Source organism: Bombus impatiens, unplaced genomic scaffold, assembly GCF_000188095.3.
Source record: "Bombus impatiens unplaced genomic scaffold, BIMP_2.2 scf_0640, whole genome shotgun sequence".
In the NCBI taxonomy this organism is placed as follows: Eukaryota; Metazoa; Arthropoda; class Insecta; order Hymenoptera; family Apidae; genus Bombus; species Bombus impatiens.
In genome coordinates this window covers 487600-506173 of record NT_177059.1, presented here as the reverse complement: position 1 = coordinate 506173, position 18574 = coordinate 487600, and the positions used below count along the sequence as shown (strand labels likewise).

General features: G+C 34.8%; 1 protein-coding gene across 2 annotated transcripts in view; it reads left to right on the top strand.

Annotated features, from left to right (window-relative positions):
• Positions 1–5995: 5995 nt before the first annotated feature.
• LOC100749846 (lachesin-like) overlaps positions 5996–18574 on the top strand; it is a 259868-nt gene continuing 247289 nt past the window's right edge. For both annotated transcript variants that reach the window (XM_012389385.3, XM_003491911.4), the window contains exon 1: positions 5996–6149. In XM_012389385.3, the coding sequence (XP_012244808.1) occupies positions 6056–6149 (94 nt within the window). In that variant the 5' untranslated portion in view covers positions 5996–6055. The remainder of the gene's footprint in view (positions 6150–18574) is intronic.

Here is an 18574-nt window from a genome sequence, read left to right as displayed (position 1 = left end):
GATAGAGATTATCCATTTCCATTATTATTAAAACTAGATGTATTTAGTAACCACTTTATTAATGCTAGATACTTTGTTCGTCGCTCGCATCACGCTCTGTTAGCTGCGACATCGTGCAAAATTACGCTAATCAGAAATAGTGGGAGTAGAAAGAACGGGGATGTTCCTTGTTTCGTTCCAGTAGACATTTCCCGTATTTTTTTTTTAACCAGTATATCGCAAGTTTTTAACGTTAATCGATGCAGACACGTTTGCTTTGTAACTTTTTCCAATTCGACAGTTCTGTAGTTTTAGTTGCTTTCGATAAAATGGGCTATGCGAGGTAAAACCACTAAAAATGGATACTCCTTTTTCTTCCTGTTCGTATTAGCTCTAGAATTGCTTTTGTTACATTTGGACTTTATATTGGCTTAAAAACGGTTTCAACGTCGATTCTCTATTTTAAAATTTGACGATTTTACTATAATTTAAATCGCTGTATAGATGCCAAGGCCGACAATTGTTTCGTAAAAGTCTATTTGTACAGAATGAGTTCTATTCTAGTTCTTAGGGGAAAAAAATATGTAAATAATACCGTGAATATGTAAATAAAAATGGAATACGGTAATGGTTATTTTTACCATTTATTTCTATTTCTAAATGCAAGTTTCGAACCGAACAGAGATGTATTTTTTCATTTTCGATCACCATTTCAACTTTTCAATTAAGGAGCTTTGAGCGTGTTTTATAGTCGAGTAATCGAATTATGAAATTCTTATTTATCACATATTATTCTTATTTATAGCATAGAAAGAAAAGAAATTCTTCAAGAGCCGTTGTAATTACGAATCGGAACAAAGCAGATATTTGGAAAAACTACCCTGTCCGTAGAAATTTGTGCCCAATTGTACAAAGATCGCTATAGAGAGAATGTGAAAAGATTACGAGTCTTCAATTATGATATTAAATTGATATCAGAAAATACGCGATATAATTTTATTAATTCCAGCATAGATGCCAACTAAGTATACGTGTATACATCGTTGTGTATCAGAGAATAATCTGAAAGTAAATCTCTACCAACACGCGTGGTTAGTTACAGCAACGTAGTGAATGGGCTCGCTGCCAGGATTCCCTTTATCAATGTTGGGCCTATCAGAGAAGGATAAAATGTTAAGTAACGAGGTCAAGCAACTTGTACTTTTTATTTAATTACTATATGCGAATCAAATTTTAACGCGTTATGCGTGATTTCAAAGTTTTATCGAAATTGGTATCTCGACGATATTAAGCGTCACGATGGAAATGGGAATGTTTAAATAAACATAAATTCAAGCATTCCACAAGTATCGTATAAATTGATTTTGTCAAACTAACTGTCGTTATTTTCGAAAAAATATTCTTTTGGTTTGCCGGGTAATACGGAATTGACGAAATTACTAAAGGTGAAATTTATTTTCCAAATTTTATCGTTTGAAATTTTTCAGTTTTCAGTCTACAGAGCGCAAATTTTCTACCATAGATATACGTATATTTTGGAAAAAATGATTAAATAAAATATCGTTTTTCTAATAACAGACGTATCAATCGTATATAGATTATACATTTTATAAGCTTCAATTTTTAAGCTTGGTATTCTTCCGTACAGTAATGATTTTTTAAGTAAACATTTTTCAAGTAATTCGCATGGAAAAAACAGACAGAAAGTCACGTGCAATTAATAGGATATCTATCGAATTGCAAATTAAGTCGAGTGAATAAATAATACGTTGAAACAAAGTTTGAAAGATTGAAATTTTTTATTTGCTCCGCGATATTATATTTTTCGATAGGTTTTCAAATAAACAACGTTTTTCAATGACACTTGCTTTATCAAATAAGATTAAAACACGTCGCTTGTATAATTAATTTTTTATTAATTTCGTTTAATTCCAGATACGTCAGAGGGAGTATTTTTATTATTTCATATCTTATAAATCGCGATATGTTATGGTCACAAAGCCGGAGAATTTCAGCTTACGAATACGAATTGCGTTAATTAACGCAATATTTTTAATTCGATTAAATACAACGTGATTTCTACGCAACGTATTGCATAATTATTTTTGTACATTTCACCGCAATTAGCAATTTTGTTAATAATCGTGCATACTCGATGTTAATGTCGTGGTATTCCAACGTTTCGAAGTAATTCTTTATGAACTCAAAATTTTAAACGAAATACCGTAATATATCGCAAACCACAAATAATGGAAAATAACCGTAAAAAACGTTCGAAAACAACGAACACCGAGCTTACGTGATATAGATATTTAGGTATTAAACGTTTCATGCAGAGGCGCGAAGACTGTCTGAGATAAGAACTGTCTGTACGAAATAAGAACAACGTATCGCGCAAATCCTTTAGCCAACACTCCGTATTAAAATAACGCCATATCAAAAAAAATAGCATCTAAACGTTACCCATTCAATATCATATCAACCTGCCGAACGTCCATCGGACAAATTGCGAGGAAATTATATGGGTTAATAAAAAAAAGGTAAAAGAAAATGTACGTTCTATTTGACTTTGATTTCAAGTTGTAGCCATTTCCGTACTACAGTAATATAGAGGTAGGTACTATGCTATAAGAGGCGCTCAATGTAGATACCTTCAGTTTGAATGTGTGAAATGTTAATTTTACTACAAAGGGAAATAGAGAGCAGGTTTAAAGTAGCTTGCGCCGTTGAAATCGGACTGAGATTGGATTCTTTGAAGGCCGAGAGAATGCAAGAGAAATAACGGAAGACGTCGTCCGTTCTGTGAATTTATTTCACGAATATAGATTTCGACAATTCAAAGTATGTACGTGTATATGTTGTAGAAGGAGGATTCGCGGCAGTTGATCGAACAAAGAGAAAAATAAAGCTCCAAGTATGTAAATGAACGGGTTAATTAAATGTGACGGATAGAGAAATTTTAAAACTTTAATATTTGTTTACGGTATACGAACGTTAGTAATCTTTGTATCGGATATCTTTTACCGCGTTAATCAGTTGTTTATTATATCGCGGTATATAGAATATTCCACAGATATAGATTTAAAAATAGATTTAATCGTATAAGTAGAAACGAAGCGTGTATCTGCAACAATTTCATGTATTTTTGCGCATCGGGGTGTCTGAAAGATGCAACTGCACCGCCTTTTTAAATTCTATCCTATACTTGAGCAATGACGAGAGAGATTTAATCGTTTGTTATAGAACGTATGGCTGACTTTCTCTATGCGAGGGTATTGAGGGATCGCTTCAACTTTATTAGTATGAGTTTTTAAGCGCTTCCGACCATGTTATTTAAAAAATCGCCGTTTCGATAAATATCATGCTACTTGTAATAACGTTAGGACAGCGCAGTAATAAGCAAGTGCGTGTAAATTCAACGTAGAATACGAACGAGAAAGGAGAGTTAATTAAATTCACGGCTTTTATAGGGTTGTAAATTTAGCAGGATCAGTTACTCATCAAAATAAAGAATAATAAATTAATAGAATATTTAGATCATAATTATTAATTATTAAATATTAAATTAGAGTATATCGATACATATGTTTTAAATCGATATAATTTTTTTTGTCGTTAAAAACCTTTATATACATGTATAATCGAAAAAAATTTGAAATAACGGCAAAGAAAGAAAAATTACTGGAACATAAGAATAGCCGTAACTTGAAAATAAAGTTAAACAGATCAGATTTTTCGCAAGAAATGGCTTTCACATGTTACGAAACACCTTGTTGAAAATGACAACGTGAGTCCGTGTTCGCCATCCATATACAGATGCGTTAGTTATAAGAAATAGCAACCAGAAGATAATCCTAGTTGCAATCGATAGATTTAGTCGATAGGCTTAAGATGCTTTTTTGTTTTTATCCCTAGTTTTTCTAAGCGCGTGCAATAAAGGCTTTTTTGGCTCAGAACGGTGTGATAGATTTATCCAGTTAATAAAATAATTACTATTATGATCCTATCTCTGAGTATAGAAATAACAACACACCTTCTCTGTATATTATCTATTAAATTCGCGTTCGAGTTGTTTAAGGTATAATCAAGTCCCGAGCTTGAACGATTTCCTACATCGATTTAAATGGAAAGTTTCTTAGGAGATCAAATTTAGAAGGTCTAATTGTAGATCCGGTTTTCGATTGTCGTTATATTTTATGAGAATCTCTAGAATAGTTCTCTGGCAATGTTAATCCCGAGTACGTGTTTTACATTAAACCGATTGACACTGATTTGTTTCTCAATAAGGTCTCGAGTACTAATTTTCAGTGACTACTTTCTTTAAGTAAGTTAATAAAAGAAACGTGTTTCTTTAGTTTTGCAACGAACGCACCTTTCTGTATTTTCGTTACAGACTGTTCAAATACGAGTCAATCGTGACACGGAAACGGTCAAATAATGATTGTACATGTAAAAATATGTCGAAAAAGAAGACTAACATTTTTTCATCGAAGGCTCGGTCTTCCAAAAAAAAAAAAATGAGTTTGAAAAACCGTGCGTGGCCGTGTATCGACGTTGTAAAACTTATCGTACGAAAGACAAGGAAAACATAAACATAAAAGTATCGCTTCGTCTTTTTGTCTTTTTTAATTATTCGGATTTCCAATTTTTCGCAAGCGTTTCATCGTAGCGTACCTTTCGTAAGCGTCGATAAGTGCATAAATACTTATAAACGGAGATGTACGTCGTTTACGATTTCAACTTCTCAATTCGTACGTATAGCGGAACATCCATTTACATAGACTTATCGGAGATCGAGCAATTTATACCTCGAAATTCGTGTAATAGGAGTTCACCGCTTCTCTCCGATACCTATGATTTTTGGTTCATTTAATGGGAATTCACATTCAAATACGTGGACTCGATCGACAGTAGTTGATTAGATCAAGCACAAACTAAAATTCTGTTCAAAATGCTTGAGTTCGTACAAACGAGATTCTAACGCGTAATAACGGAGGATTTTTCTCCGTTCGTGGGATATTTAAGAACGCAAAAATGCATAGAACGCGCACAATATACGGAAATATATAAAACATCCAAAGTATAGTAATCGTTATAACGTCTAATAGGCAAAGTCCTGTTCTTTTAATTATTATTTTCACGAAGATACGAATTTAAATAATATTTACGTAAATGTCATCTAGCGATCAATTGTTCCCAGAAACATTCTTGTCGTCGAGAACGAATCATCCAAAAATTTTCACTTCTTATATGCCGAGGTTAATACGTATGTATTAATGAGAAACGAAATATGTAATGTTTGAAATTATAAGAAAAAAAAAAAAAAAAGAAAAAGAAAAAGAGAAGAAAAAAGAGGATAGATCGTACTGTAAAGAAGAACGGTAGAAATCTAGTTCACTCTTCCGTCTCATAACTATAGGGTCAGAGTATCCTTTTTCTATAAAAATTGAACACGCTGGTGTAGGACGAAATTGTCACGACAAATCATTAAATCACTTAACCTATCCGGAACGTATACAGACATAGATCGTTTTAATCATGGATCTTTATGAATTCGAGTTACGATATCTTGTTTTTAAAATGCGTTTGTACATACTGTTACGAGTGATAATATATTATACGCTCAGCTTCGTTTTCGTTTCATCGTTACAAAGAAACCGAATCGTTCTCGCTAGCGAACTGATGAAAAATCTTTTAACGAGTTGAAAACATAAAACGTGCGCATTAATACGAGAGCTATTGCTTTTTATTCGGCAAACATCGTCTATCGTGTAATGGGATAATTAGAAACGCGTGATTCGCAAAGGTGACGGGTATACATAGGACACAAGCCGATTGACAGCAGTTTCTTCGAGCACGTTGTCGGAAGGGGATGAAGCATGGTGGCCAAGTGGGGATGAACAGGTCGCCCCGTGTCGGGGAGAGAGCACTCTTGCTCGACTGGGGTTGAACCGTTGCCGAGGGAGGGGGATCCTCGTGCGCTTAGGATATACAGAGAACTCCACGAACTCGGAACTTCAGTCTGAACGCGACGAGCGTTACGTTCGTTGCGCGTGTTTCGCGTTAAAGTGAAATCATGTGCGAGAAACGTGGTATGTGCACGAGTAGACGACAGGTGCCTCTTCTAGTAGTGACTACTTTGTTAGTTGGCGTGCGCCCGGAAATAGTCGGTGAGTATAGAAAACGATTCGCATGCCAATCCGTCTTTCTTTGCTCGCGACGCCACGGTACCGCCGATCATCGTGCACGCGTCCTCCATCCTTGCGCTCTTCCCAGTGTGTCGGTCAGTGTCGATAAAAGTTAACCCTTAGTGCTCCGGCGCTATCACCGGCTTCACGGCATCCCTCGGCCGATCATCTTAGTTAAAACGTCCGAAACGTATCGTTTCGAAATCTACCACTTTGGCCGTACTTGACTATCGTACTTGACGATTATACCGATCGAAAGGTAGAAAGTATAGTGAACATATTTTCAAAAATATAACCGTCTTGCTTTTAGAATCAAAATTTTTCGTTTCGAAAAGCTATATTACCGCTCGAGTGTTACTCTTTTCAGAGTTATCGAAGCGGATCACGCGGAAAAAAGCCTCGAGGTGCAAAGGGTTAAATTTACTTCGCTGTCGTTACTTTGCACGACAGATCTTTTCTCTGCGAATCTTATCGCGAACGGTATACGCCGACTAAAATAGGAGAAATATGTGCATATTGTTTCGTCGTTCGGATCGGCCGAAGGTCGTTGACGCGACACTTTCGACAAATTTCGAAATTCTCTAGGAGGCTTTGCCGATTACGAAGCAAGCGTATCGTTCTTATACACGTTGACGGAATCGTGAATCGGAAACTTTAATTCTGCTTAATTATGTTCGTGCATCGTCTAATGCCGAAGGTTCGGATGTTGATCTGAACGGAGGCTTAAACGCGACGTAACGTAGAACATTGCGAATACCGAAAGCGATGAATTGCGCTGAAAATTGTATATCTCATCGTACGTGTAGAATGTTGAACCGTCGAGGTAGAAACAGCTATGCATTTTTTTCCCCTTCAGACGGTTATTTACAAACAGTGTACGCGAAAATGTAAAAGGCGCTCATTTTACGACTGTGACCTATTGCGTTTACGATTTTGCGCTGTCATTTCGAGTGTTTATTTCGATCAGACAAACGCGGTCGAAGAACGCACGGAAGAAACTAATTCTTATACTTGTTTGTTGGCTAAATTGCGTTTCTCCGATACGACGTAACATTAAAAGTAACTGACAAACTGTTAAATCCAAAGATACAAAGTTACCAAGTTTCGTAAAAAATCCTACGACACTAATATCGTTCGAATGCTTTTTCGTTCGAAGGATTTTGTTAGTACGGGATCGATCGACTGCGTATTGAATTTTTAAATTGTTTCTCCGTAGGAAACGATAAACCCGATATCTCTTTCTCCGTGATATTCGCATGTTTAAAGAAATGGGTGCAATATCGTTCGATTAAATATTCTTAATTTGTAAAATATTTGTGGAAATTTACGATTTTTATGCAAACTTGCTTTGTTGTATTTCTTTGCTGGCAACTTCATTTTCTCCGGACGTAGATTGCGTCTAATCAACGTTTAATGGATTAATATCGTTTATAGTTTCTCGAGGCCATCGTTTGAAACAGAATAAACATTATCCGGAAATCCGAGAGGGGAACAGAAATTGCTTGGCAAATAGCTGGGATAAGAGCGAGGCAAAAAATCCTTTCATAAATTCGTTTTCCGTGTCTCTTTTTCCGAGTGTCAAAATTATACTCCAATTTTTTGCTCGATATAAAGAGAGAGAGAGAGTCCGTTTCAATCTTGATGGTGCCACGTATTTCTCAATTATCTACAAAATTGAATCTTAATCTGGTCCATGCAATCGAAGCGCACAATCTTGCTTACCTACGTAACGTCCATTCACAATAACATTGATACGAATCTTGATACGAAAATTTAACTGACCTGACATTTCAATAGCAATATGCAGTTATTTATATTTAACGGGAATTTACTTTTTTCCAACTGGAATATTTCATTCGCGTTTCGATCAACCGTATGATTTTAGAGAATTTCACAGAAATACAAATATTAGATATAGAAAAAAGATTCTGTTTTTCTCTTCTATGTACTCTTTTACGTATCGTTACGTATCGTTAAAAACGAAGCGTTCTCTGCCATTGTTACCAATAATAGAACTACAAGTTTCGACCGTTTTTTCATTTTCACCACGTCTTTCACATTCGCGCGTTTTCCAAGACGTCCGAATACGAGGTAACGAAGTATATAGAAGAATATAAACTTAAAAGCAGAACATTTGTTACGCCTAATACGTACCTAATACACGATGGAAAACGATTCTATTTCTAACGAAGGGGTATTTTAAAGGGAAAATCGCTTTGTGGTTGAGAGAGAAATTCTTCCTTTATCAATTTCATTATTTTACAAACATGAAAGAGAAAGAAGTATACACCATAAAGAGAACGTGGACACGCAGAAATTGGTTGTAACAGAGGTATAAAGCGATAGGAAGGATTGATTTTTATTTAACATCGTCGACGATTTACTTTCTTGTCGACGCGGCTACGGGAGTCGTATAAATCGTAAGTTCAATTCGCACTCGTTTGAAATTTTATTCGCTTTATGACGTCCATCGTGGCGTAGCCCAATCCATTGTACGAAGTTTGACAGATGCGTTACGCGGTATATAGTAAAGTTGCGATTTCGCAAATATTGCCGTGTCACGTAGCTACTCCGTTTGGTTTCGCCGGATAAAATGCGAAAACACGTGAAGGCATAATGTCGAAATATTGAGCAGGTCAATTTGTACGCGTCCCGCTCTCGCAATGGCGCCGTTACACCGCGAAATTTGTAAAAATTATCCTGATGAAAGCTCGCTTGTCATCGTTATTCGATAGTTTGCATACAGGCTTCTTGTTTGTTACCTTTTTTACATTTTTCTTCCTTGTTTTCCTTCTTTTTTTTCGATAGAATATTTTGCTTAAACATACACGCTCGATCGTTTCTTAGTCTGCTAAAAAAAGGTGAAATATAGGAAAAAAGAATTATTCGAACGAAAATCGTTTAGTTGGGTGTCGATAGAGGAAAATATGTCACTAAAATTGGATTTTTTGTCCAAATTCGCACTTTTCCCAGAGTTTTATTTTATCTTTATTTTTATAAATAAAATTTTATTTTTTTAGCGAGTTCAATGTGCTGGATTTTGAATAGGCACCGAACCAGTTGGGAAACGTAACATCGATCGATTGTTTATGAAATATCGCGAATAATCGAGTTAAATACGAAACGAAATTTTATGAAAAATTTGTTAACAATAATCTCTTTTTTCTGTGTATTATTTTTACTTCAATCAGCTTTCATAGGTAGTGTCGTGTTTACCTGTCCGACTTATCCGTATGATTTGGTAAAATTGAGCCTTGATTTATGCTCTTCTTGTTTCCCGTATCTTTGAGATAGTATTTCAAGTTCCTTAATATCTTCTTTTATCCCACGGTACGCTGAATATATTCGTATTATTCGTTTTACGCCTCCAGTCACTTGTCGTTTTTTTAAACAAATTTTTTTTAATTTTCTCTTAACGATACCAATCTTGAAAATGAAGAGCTTAAATCCGCGAAGGAGCTAACAAAGATTCGAAAGTTTCGGTAGAAGAAAATTCATGCCGGAGAACTTGCGGCATAACTTGTTACGATTTTGATGGAACATAGTAGGTACATCCTCGTCCATAAATTACCGAGCATTTAGTTAGCAGACGTAGAATAATGGTAAATTAATTTTACACTTGCAAAATCAAGTTGATACTTGTTAACTGTTTACATTGCGAGGAAAATTCAATTATTCCACGGAATTTGTAAAACCTCGTTATTACCTCGATGAATACTTTGTTTAAATTCAGCCACTGTCTAGTGCGTTATTTTTATGAAAAGTTTCTACGAAGAATCGTCAAATTTATTTCGATATCAAAGTTATTTCGATCATTCTGGTCGTTCTAACGTTAAACACGATGTTGAATGTTAATGAGAACCTTTACTTTTGCAAATATTTTAATTCTTCCTATATTTCTCGTTCAGCGGCAAGAAGTAATGAAAATTAACGCGACAAAAGATCAATTCGCGTGGCCAAAATTAGGACGTTTTAATTAGCAAAATCTCACCCTCTTTCATCAGGTACTTTAGTTTTTCATTTGCACGCGTTCGCTTTCTTATTATTTATTGTGGCGTAGTGTTTACAGCAACGTGACGTTTAACTTGGCGAGTACTAAAGCCAAATTAATTAGAATTAAGAAGGAAAGTTTCATTCGAAGCGCGTGGCACGTTTATGAACGATCGCCCTGCAACTCTCGTTAATTTTTTCCCTTCCATTTTCCTTCTTTCTTTCACGACAATTTATGGTGCAACGTTCGCTTCCGTGTTTCTTTCCTCTTATCCGTCGTGTTAATTCTATCGACCTTGAAACGCGAAATAGAAGCAAATTAAGCTCGCATCGACAAATATCGCGTTACAAATTGAATTGAAAAGTAACGCTAAAGCTGTCAAAATGACGGTTTTCGCTCGTTTGTTCGAATTTCCAGTTCTTGTTTGCACAGTTATTTAAAACGTGCAAGTCTTTTTGCCAATACCGATGGATATTTTTATTGAGACAAAAACACGTTTACGCGAGGAGCGGAGCAGAAAAATGGTCCAAGCACATTCTTTTTCGATCGCAGTTTTTTAATTTCACACGAAGCTTAGAACCGGTAATCGCTACATCGTAGACAATTCGGTGTGATTTGGTGTCATCGATGTAATCACCGGTAAGATACGATATCGCAACGACAAGCGAGCAAAAGCGAGAAAAACGACATTTTCAAAATATATTCGTAGCCGCAAGGCATGTCATTTTCACTTTACGTAACATCACGAAGGTATCACCGTCGATGATTGGAATTTTTGTTTTAATCGATCGCTTATGGTCGTATCAATCGCTACAGCAGGTATTATCGACGATTCTCTCGAAATTGTAGATCGAGTTTCGACTTTTACAGTTTCTCACTCTGAGTTGAAAAATATAAAACGTTAAACTGCCATAAATAAATTATTTGCTGTTAACACAACGACATAGCGATAATATCAAATGAAACGCTGATTGATAAAATTTAAAAGACGATTAAAAAACATATATGTAAGTCGTATACATTGTTGTGTATAAATTTGAAGTTACGCTACGTTATAGAGGGACGACGGGTATTATAGTAATCGTTAAATAGGTAATCTCGTTAAAGAAGAAGTAAAGACGAAGAGGAGAAGAGAGAGACTGGTAATAAATCTTGACGATTTTCTGTTAACGGATTGCGGTAGTGCAGATTTGTTTCGTATAATTGAAAATTACTCGATGTCGATGAAGTCGGAAAACCAATTTGTTTGTTCAGGATCGGTGTTTGACCGGACACATTTATTACACGGAGGAAACTCTTTATAATTATCGGTTGGTTTAATTACTCGACCTATGGCGAAACGCCGATGATTACGCGGTATAGAATAGAATTTCGTTGAAAGTGTTACAGAATTTCCTTAGAAACATTCTTACGCGACTTTACATTCTATATTTTTGAAAATATAAATTTCGATCGATGTCGACCAGTCTTTTTTATTCGCCGATTTCATCGAAGTGACAGAAAGGAGTTTGCCCTTTAAACGTAATTCAGTTATACGTAGAATACGAATATAACGATACGATTTGAAAGTTTCTTTATCGTTTTCAGTCATTTGATAGATGGCTGTTACTCGATTCTTGGAAAGGGATATTTACAGCGTATAGTAGCTGTAATAGTTGTATATGATTTCATATGATATCAATATGATATCTATACTATCGTTAATTTTACAATCTCTTATTTATCGACAATCGAATTTTGAAGAAAAGTAAATTTTTAGGTATAAGATTATCAGTTAAATTAAACTTTTTGATATTTAACGACCTGTACATACATATAATCAATTTTATTAACGAACGTCTAAGAATCGATATTTTCTTGAAGAATTGGGTTGGAAACTAATTAGGTCGAGATATTAAAATTTACATAGAATACGAATCTCTAATAAGAAACATAAAACCTGCTATTAGAACTGGAGAGGTCGAGATTTTCAAAACGTCTGAAAATACGTTATTTCAAAAGACCGTTATAAGACATATTTAGGGACATACCATTAAATATTTTTTATCACGAGAGTTTCTATTTTCGATCTTACCGCTGGAGGAATTTGTTAAATCGTTAAGTCGAACTCTAAGCAACTTTTACAGGAACATGATAGTTACGAAAGCGGCTTTTTAAAGTATTTGTCGTTCACTTTTTAACTCACTGAACAATTTTATGCAGTTATACGTTTTCAAGCAACGAAGTGTTCTGCTTTCGTCGATTGTTTGTTTCATCGATATACCGCGAAATAATCTCGAACAAAAAGGAACAACGCTGATTAGCCTTGCAACGCAAGAATATTTGCAAGCAAAGAAAAATATTTCGTTACAACGGAATAAAATTACAGACTATTATAGATTTATTTAACGCAGATTTGCTCAATTACACTCACTTTTCATATTCTTCGACTGTTGTTTCTATGCTTTTCAATCATTTTATTCTCGTAACTATCATTCGTTCAGTCACTTTCAATCGCTACGTTCATGCAAATCAGATATATTCGTATTCGTATAATGATATTTTTCGTATAATAATATCAAAGACGGAAGCCATGAATTTCAAGCCACTTTTTCATGTTATATCAGTTGATGGTTCATATCGTATTCGTATCGATGTAACGACATTTAAAATGACGGTAAAATGATAATTGTCAGTTTCATCTCTTACGTATTTTTTAACGACAATGATATACAAAACGTCACAGTTGTATGAAATGTATTGTTGCAGTAATCGTCGTTTTGAAACAATTAATCATACACTAATTTTAATCGAAGGGAAAGGTCAATCGCAGTATGTATTCGGTCCAAAATATCGCTAAACACTGCAAAATGTCACGACCTAAAAAAGCGTTCGTAATTCGTTGATTCAATGATTATCTACGCTTTGAAAATTTAACGTAGAGATACGTTGATCGCTCTGAAAACCCCATGTACGATAACTACGAGAATGAAAATTGATTCAACGATTAACCATAATAATCAGTTCGGCTTAATAAACGGTTTGATAAAATATCGTTCTCGATTAAAAATATCGAATGATTTGCAAAATAGCACAAGTTCAGGCTTTTTTTACGGCTTTTTTTTTACAAAAAAAGATGATCGTTCAACAATGTCAGAAATATGAAATTAACGAAGATGTATATATGAACGATACTCAAAACGACGCAGAAAAAATCGATAACAAATTAAAAAAGATACACGAAACGACTGATTTTTTCGAGATATTTATCGGTAAATTTGTGCTGTTGGAATTCGTGGCTGCGATTACTGAAACATGACTCAGGATGTACACACATGCGTTTATAGAAAGCAGTAATAGCGTAATGTATTCAACGTGAATCGAATTTATCAACTATTCAGCTTGCTTCGTTTTGTCGATTTAAGAAACGAATTGTTGTATTCTTAGCCTTTCCATTGTCCTTTCTACGATGAGATACGTCGGCATAAAAACTTGATCAGTTTGCATTAACGTTTCGTATGTTCCGTGACTGGGGCACGTAGCAAAATTTCAGCCCGGGAACATCTTGCCCGTTACGTTCAAATTTATTACTCATTTGGGTATCGTTCTGACAAGTTAAAGCAAATAAAACACAACGAATTGGGAAAATGGGAAATGGAAGAGTGTCGCTAGATGATAAACGTCGCCTTAATAAATTCTCTTTACCGACAAAATTGATTTAAACTATCAATTATAGCAAAATGCAGCGCGAAATTGTAGATCAATTAGGTTAGAATAGGAAATCCTATGAAATATTGACGATGAGAGCCGGTTCAATTTGCCAAGTATATAAATATTCTACGCAGGATTTTCACTCGAAAATTTGGATTGCATTATAAATATTCAATATTCGTTTATACTTGTGTAATATACGAGGTAATACAGCATAATGTGTGTACTAGAGTGGTGGGAAGTATTATCTAATATTAATATTTATGCATACGATGCGTATTATGCAAATAATTCTATGAATGCGGCTTAATACGATATTATGAAACGCAGTGTATCGTGATGTACAGAAAACGGAAAACATTACGCGTAGAAAGTACATAACTGAATTTGTCAAAGTTCTTCTCAGCGAGTGAAATGAAAATTTAGCTAAAAATAATAAAGTAAAGATCGTAATTAGAAGTAGAATATATTCGATATTTCTCAAACTACGATGTTTTCGCTGTTTCAAATTTTTCTGCTCTTTAAGCGATACACCAAGTGTTCTACCATAAGATGCTTAATACCTTCGGAATTTAGCGTGTAAATAATTAACGCTATCTCGGATTAACTTCGTTTAACTTTGCTTTATTGTGGCTTAATCTTGATTACATGCTTGGTAGAGGCGTGAAAAGTGATAAAAAGACTTTTAGCAACATAGTCGAGCTAGGATTTAAATCAATACCGATTTAAACCACTAATTACCCGCTTATGAAAAAAATTGAACGAATCGCTATTTTTACTAAGATAGGACGACATTTGCGAAATGCTTATGTACATTTGATACGACTCAAAAGTATTTTTCATTTCGAATTTTCTTTAACATTCGTGATTTTTTCGAAAGCTCTATTTATACTCGTAATTTGGGTACTCTGTATAATTAGTACGCATACTACGCATAATAGAGTTATCGTATGATGCCTACCGCGAGACGCGGCTTGGACTTCAAAGGAACATCCAACGTACAAAAGTGATGATACACGTCATTTGTATAAATGCCAGCTAGTTTCACGTAATTTCGTTTACAACTTTCGCGGGGCCTTTGTGTTTCAACAGCTTCAATTATAAAGTAATCTCGTGTAATTAATTCCATTGTCGAATATTTTAAACTCTTTATTTCTCATTTTTGATTGCGTTGGTCATTTAAAAATATTTTCACAATATTCTCCTAACTATTTCGGTATTATTTTCGGCTTTAAACCTTACGTTTATAAACATCAAATTGAAAACAATAATTGTTTTATGACTATATATTCATTCACAGATTATTTCAATGTGCAATATCTTTCTGCTTACAGGTATGTAACAGATTCCTGATATACACGTACTATTAGTACGAAATTCAGCCTTGTTTCAATTACAAATAGAAAGTTCAGCTACGATGTAAGTACATACTTCGGTCATTTTATTTCACGGTATTGACTTTTTTTTCATAAAACGCCAGCAATTGAACCGTATACGAAGCGTCTCCAAATAAAACGCGTTTTTAAAGAAGCGATCCTCGCGAAAACAGGAAAATAAGTCCGACAATGAAATTTATGAAATTATCTACACGTGCAACGAGTACTGCATTGTATGCATGGTTTTCTCAAATACGACAGAAAGCTTCAAATTTTCCAACTTTTCATACGTATATGTAAGCGCGATTTTAAAATACTTTAATTTTAAAATACTTTAGCGTAAAAACGAATAACGATAAAATATTCATGCTATAAAAATGATAAAACGCGGTCTGTCTATTTTCTTATGCCGATGTTCTGCAGCTTATTAGTAGAAATAAAAGTATTGGGAAACATCACGCGATAAATGTTATAATTTGGATGTAGAAACAAGTACAGATTATGCTATCAAACGATAATATCAGATATTTTAAAGTTAACTAAATAAGGAATAATGGAAATTTGAAGGAATTACCACTCGACTGTGGATTCTTATGCGTTTTTGTTTTTTTTACACAAAAATACATAAAGTGTATTTAACTCGTGATAACGTTTAATAGGTGAAACGAATCTCCGTTTAGATTCCATTTCTTTAAATTCAGTTCGCAAAGATACGAATTTGAATAAATATTCGCAGTGTAATCGTTATTAACTTATTAGCGCGAGTTTTATCAGTCGGAACGAACTCTACGTTCTATACGTACAAAAATCGGTGGTGACAACCCCTCAGCTATTTAGAAGTGCTCTGTTTGCCGAATTAAAGTAGTGAATGGGATAGGTCAAGGAGCAAGGGTTGCAGTTAATAACGCTATCTCGATGACGGTATAATTTCATTGAAGGTCAATAGACAGATGGTCGGTCCGCAAGTATCATCGAGATCCTTTGCCCATAAAATTGATCAAATTCTGAGATACGGTGTACCGGCAAACGCTTTGAATCCAATAAAGAGGATTAAGTGTACTGAGCTGTAAACACGGTGTGATTGAATTCTAGGGGTGACGAGGAAACGCTCTCTCTCTCTTTCTCTCTCCCTCTCTTATTCTCTTTGCCATCTCGTATCCATTTTTTTCTTCTTGTTTTCGTTCTCTTCCCTCTTTCGTTTCAACTCGCTTGTCTTTAACCCTCGATGCTACTCTCTATCTCTATCTTTATCTCTAGCTCTGTCTCTCTCTCTCTCTCCCTCTCTCTCTCTCTTTCTCTCCTTCCCTCGATTTTCTTCCCCGGTGTCTGTTTCCTTAGATTTCATGGCGAGGAACAGTGCAAGGACGTGACGCCGCTGCGTCGACGTTTCTTAACTTTCATTACAACAGAGAATGTCGTGACATTAACCTCTTTTGAAATTGAGTACCATCTGTATATGGGTCGGATGTCTCGCAAAACTTGCGCGTACGCTTCAGTTCGAAGTTTCTCTTTGTTCGAATACCGATACGTTGGGGTTCTTTGAACTGAGAAATTTTTTATAGATTTATGGGCCCTTTTTCGATAAATAATTTCATCAGCTTACGCGAAAAAAGTTCTGTCGCTTCTTAAGGCTACTTCTTTCGTAATTTATAGTTTTCGTTCATAAGTAGACCACGGATTTTTACGGAAATTCATATTTTTGCGAATATATTTGAAAAAATAAGAGCTCGATAGAAAATTCTTTCACCTGTCAAATGTCATAGAAAGCGCTATACTTTAGATACTTTGCTTAAAGTTTTGTCGTATCTGTGTGCGTTCTGCGCAATTTTGCATTTTCGAATTTCAACCAACTGCACTTTTATTTATCGTGTGTACATATACGTATAGCTCGTTATTATAGAGGTTCTTGTCGAAATACTCCATTTTTCCTAATTTACGTAGAAGGAGAAACACACACGTTGTACCTTTACAATACGTTAGTTTATTTATACGATGGTATCGTTACGAGTAACAAATTTATGTTTTATATTTTATGGAACCAGGACAAATTTTTAAGGATTTTTAAGGACTTCTTCGTTTAAACACATAGTTGTCGATCAAAAAAAAAACCTTCGGTTCAATTTATCGCTTTATCTCACGTATCCTTAAAATTTTGCAACTGACAATTCAGTGATACGTATAGTATAGTACAGACACACAGGCATTTATGATAATTTGAATTATATATTGGTTTCGTCTGTATACAAGTTTACTTATAAATTATTTATATTTACCTAATTATCGATTGTGAAATTATTTCACGAAATTATCGTTCTGTTGTATTTAGATTGTAAATACACACACACACACACATATATCGATGTGATTATATTAAATGTTATTTGTCGTTTCCGCGTATTTTTCTGATTATCAACAAAGGAGTTTATGGCAGTAATATTTCACCGTGATTTGTTCGTTCGCTTGAAATTTACGATTATAAATATTTTACAGAATACTATTATCGATGGATCGATATTAAAAATACAACTCGGTATGGTACATGTGCTCAAAATTACCATACGTTAATTACGCGTATCTTTGTACGAACGTACTCGCTTGGTGAAAATATTGAATCTGCTGCGTACAAGTGTTATGTGTTGCAAATTCATCTTGCTTACGCGAGGAGAGCAAATACATAAATAAAAAATCGCCGCTCTTCTCCAGGATCACAGGGAAAAGCAAATTGAACGTAGAGAGAATATTCTATCGGACAAATTATATTATTTTCGTGAAAAATACGTATTATACGTATTTACGAAAATGTATCGGATTAATATGTATATTCGTATTGCGATTACTTTCCGTATTCGTATCGCTACACGCCAAGGATGAAGTTTCGAAGTTGGCACTTCTTGCGAATACGAACAAATTCAACGAATCGCTGAACGATACGTTTTCGTTTAAAAACGTTCGACGTGAAACATTTTCATAATGATTTGTTTGTAAAATATTACTTTTCTGCTATTCTCGAATTCCCTCATTAAGGTATCTTTGTTAGTTCCGAATGTCTCCGTTTAATTGCAACGACGGTTGAACGATCAAAGTAAAAATTAATATATCGCACGATCGTTTATTCCAATAAAATATTAAGGCATTTTTCCGAAAGAGACCTTTGTTTTTTTCTTGTTCAGCGTGCGATCGATATCGCTACAATGCCATCTGTTTTATTTCGTTTTCAAAAGCGAATTCTAGTCGTGGTTCGTTAGTTCAGCGCTTAAACGCTAACTAAACAAACTCCACTCTACAACGACCGACAACTTGGCGAAAATCATTTGGCTACCTGTCGCTGTATGTTACATATAGACGTTTTA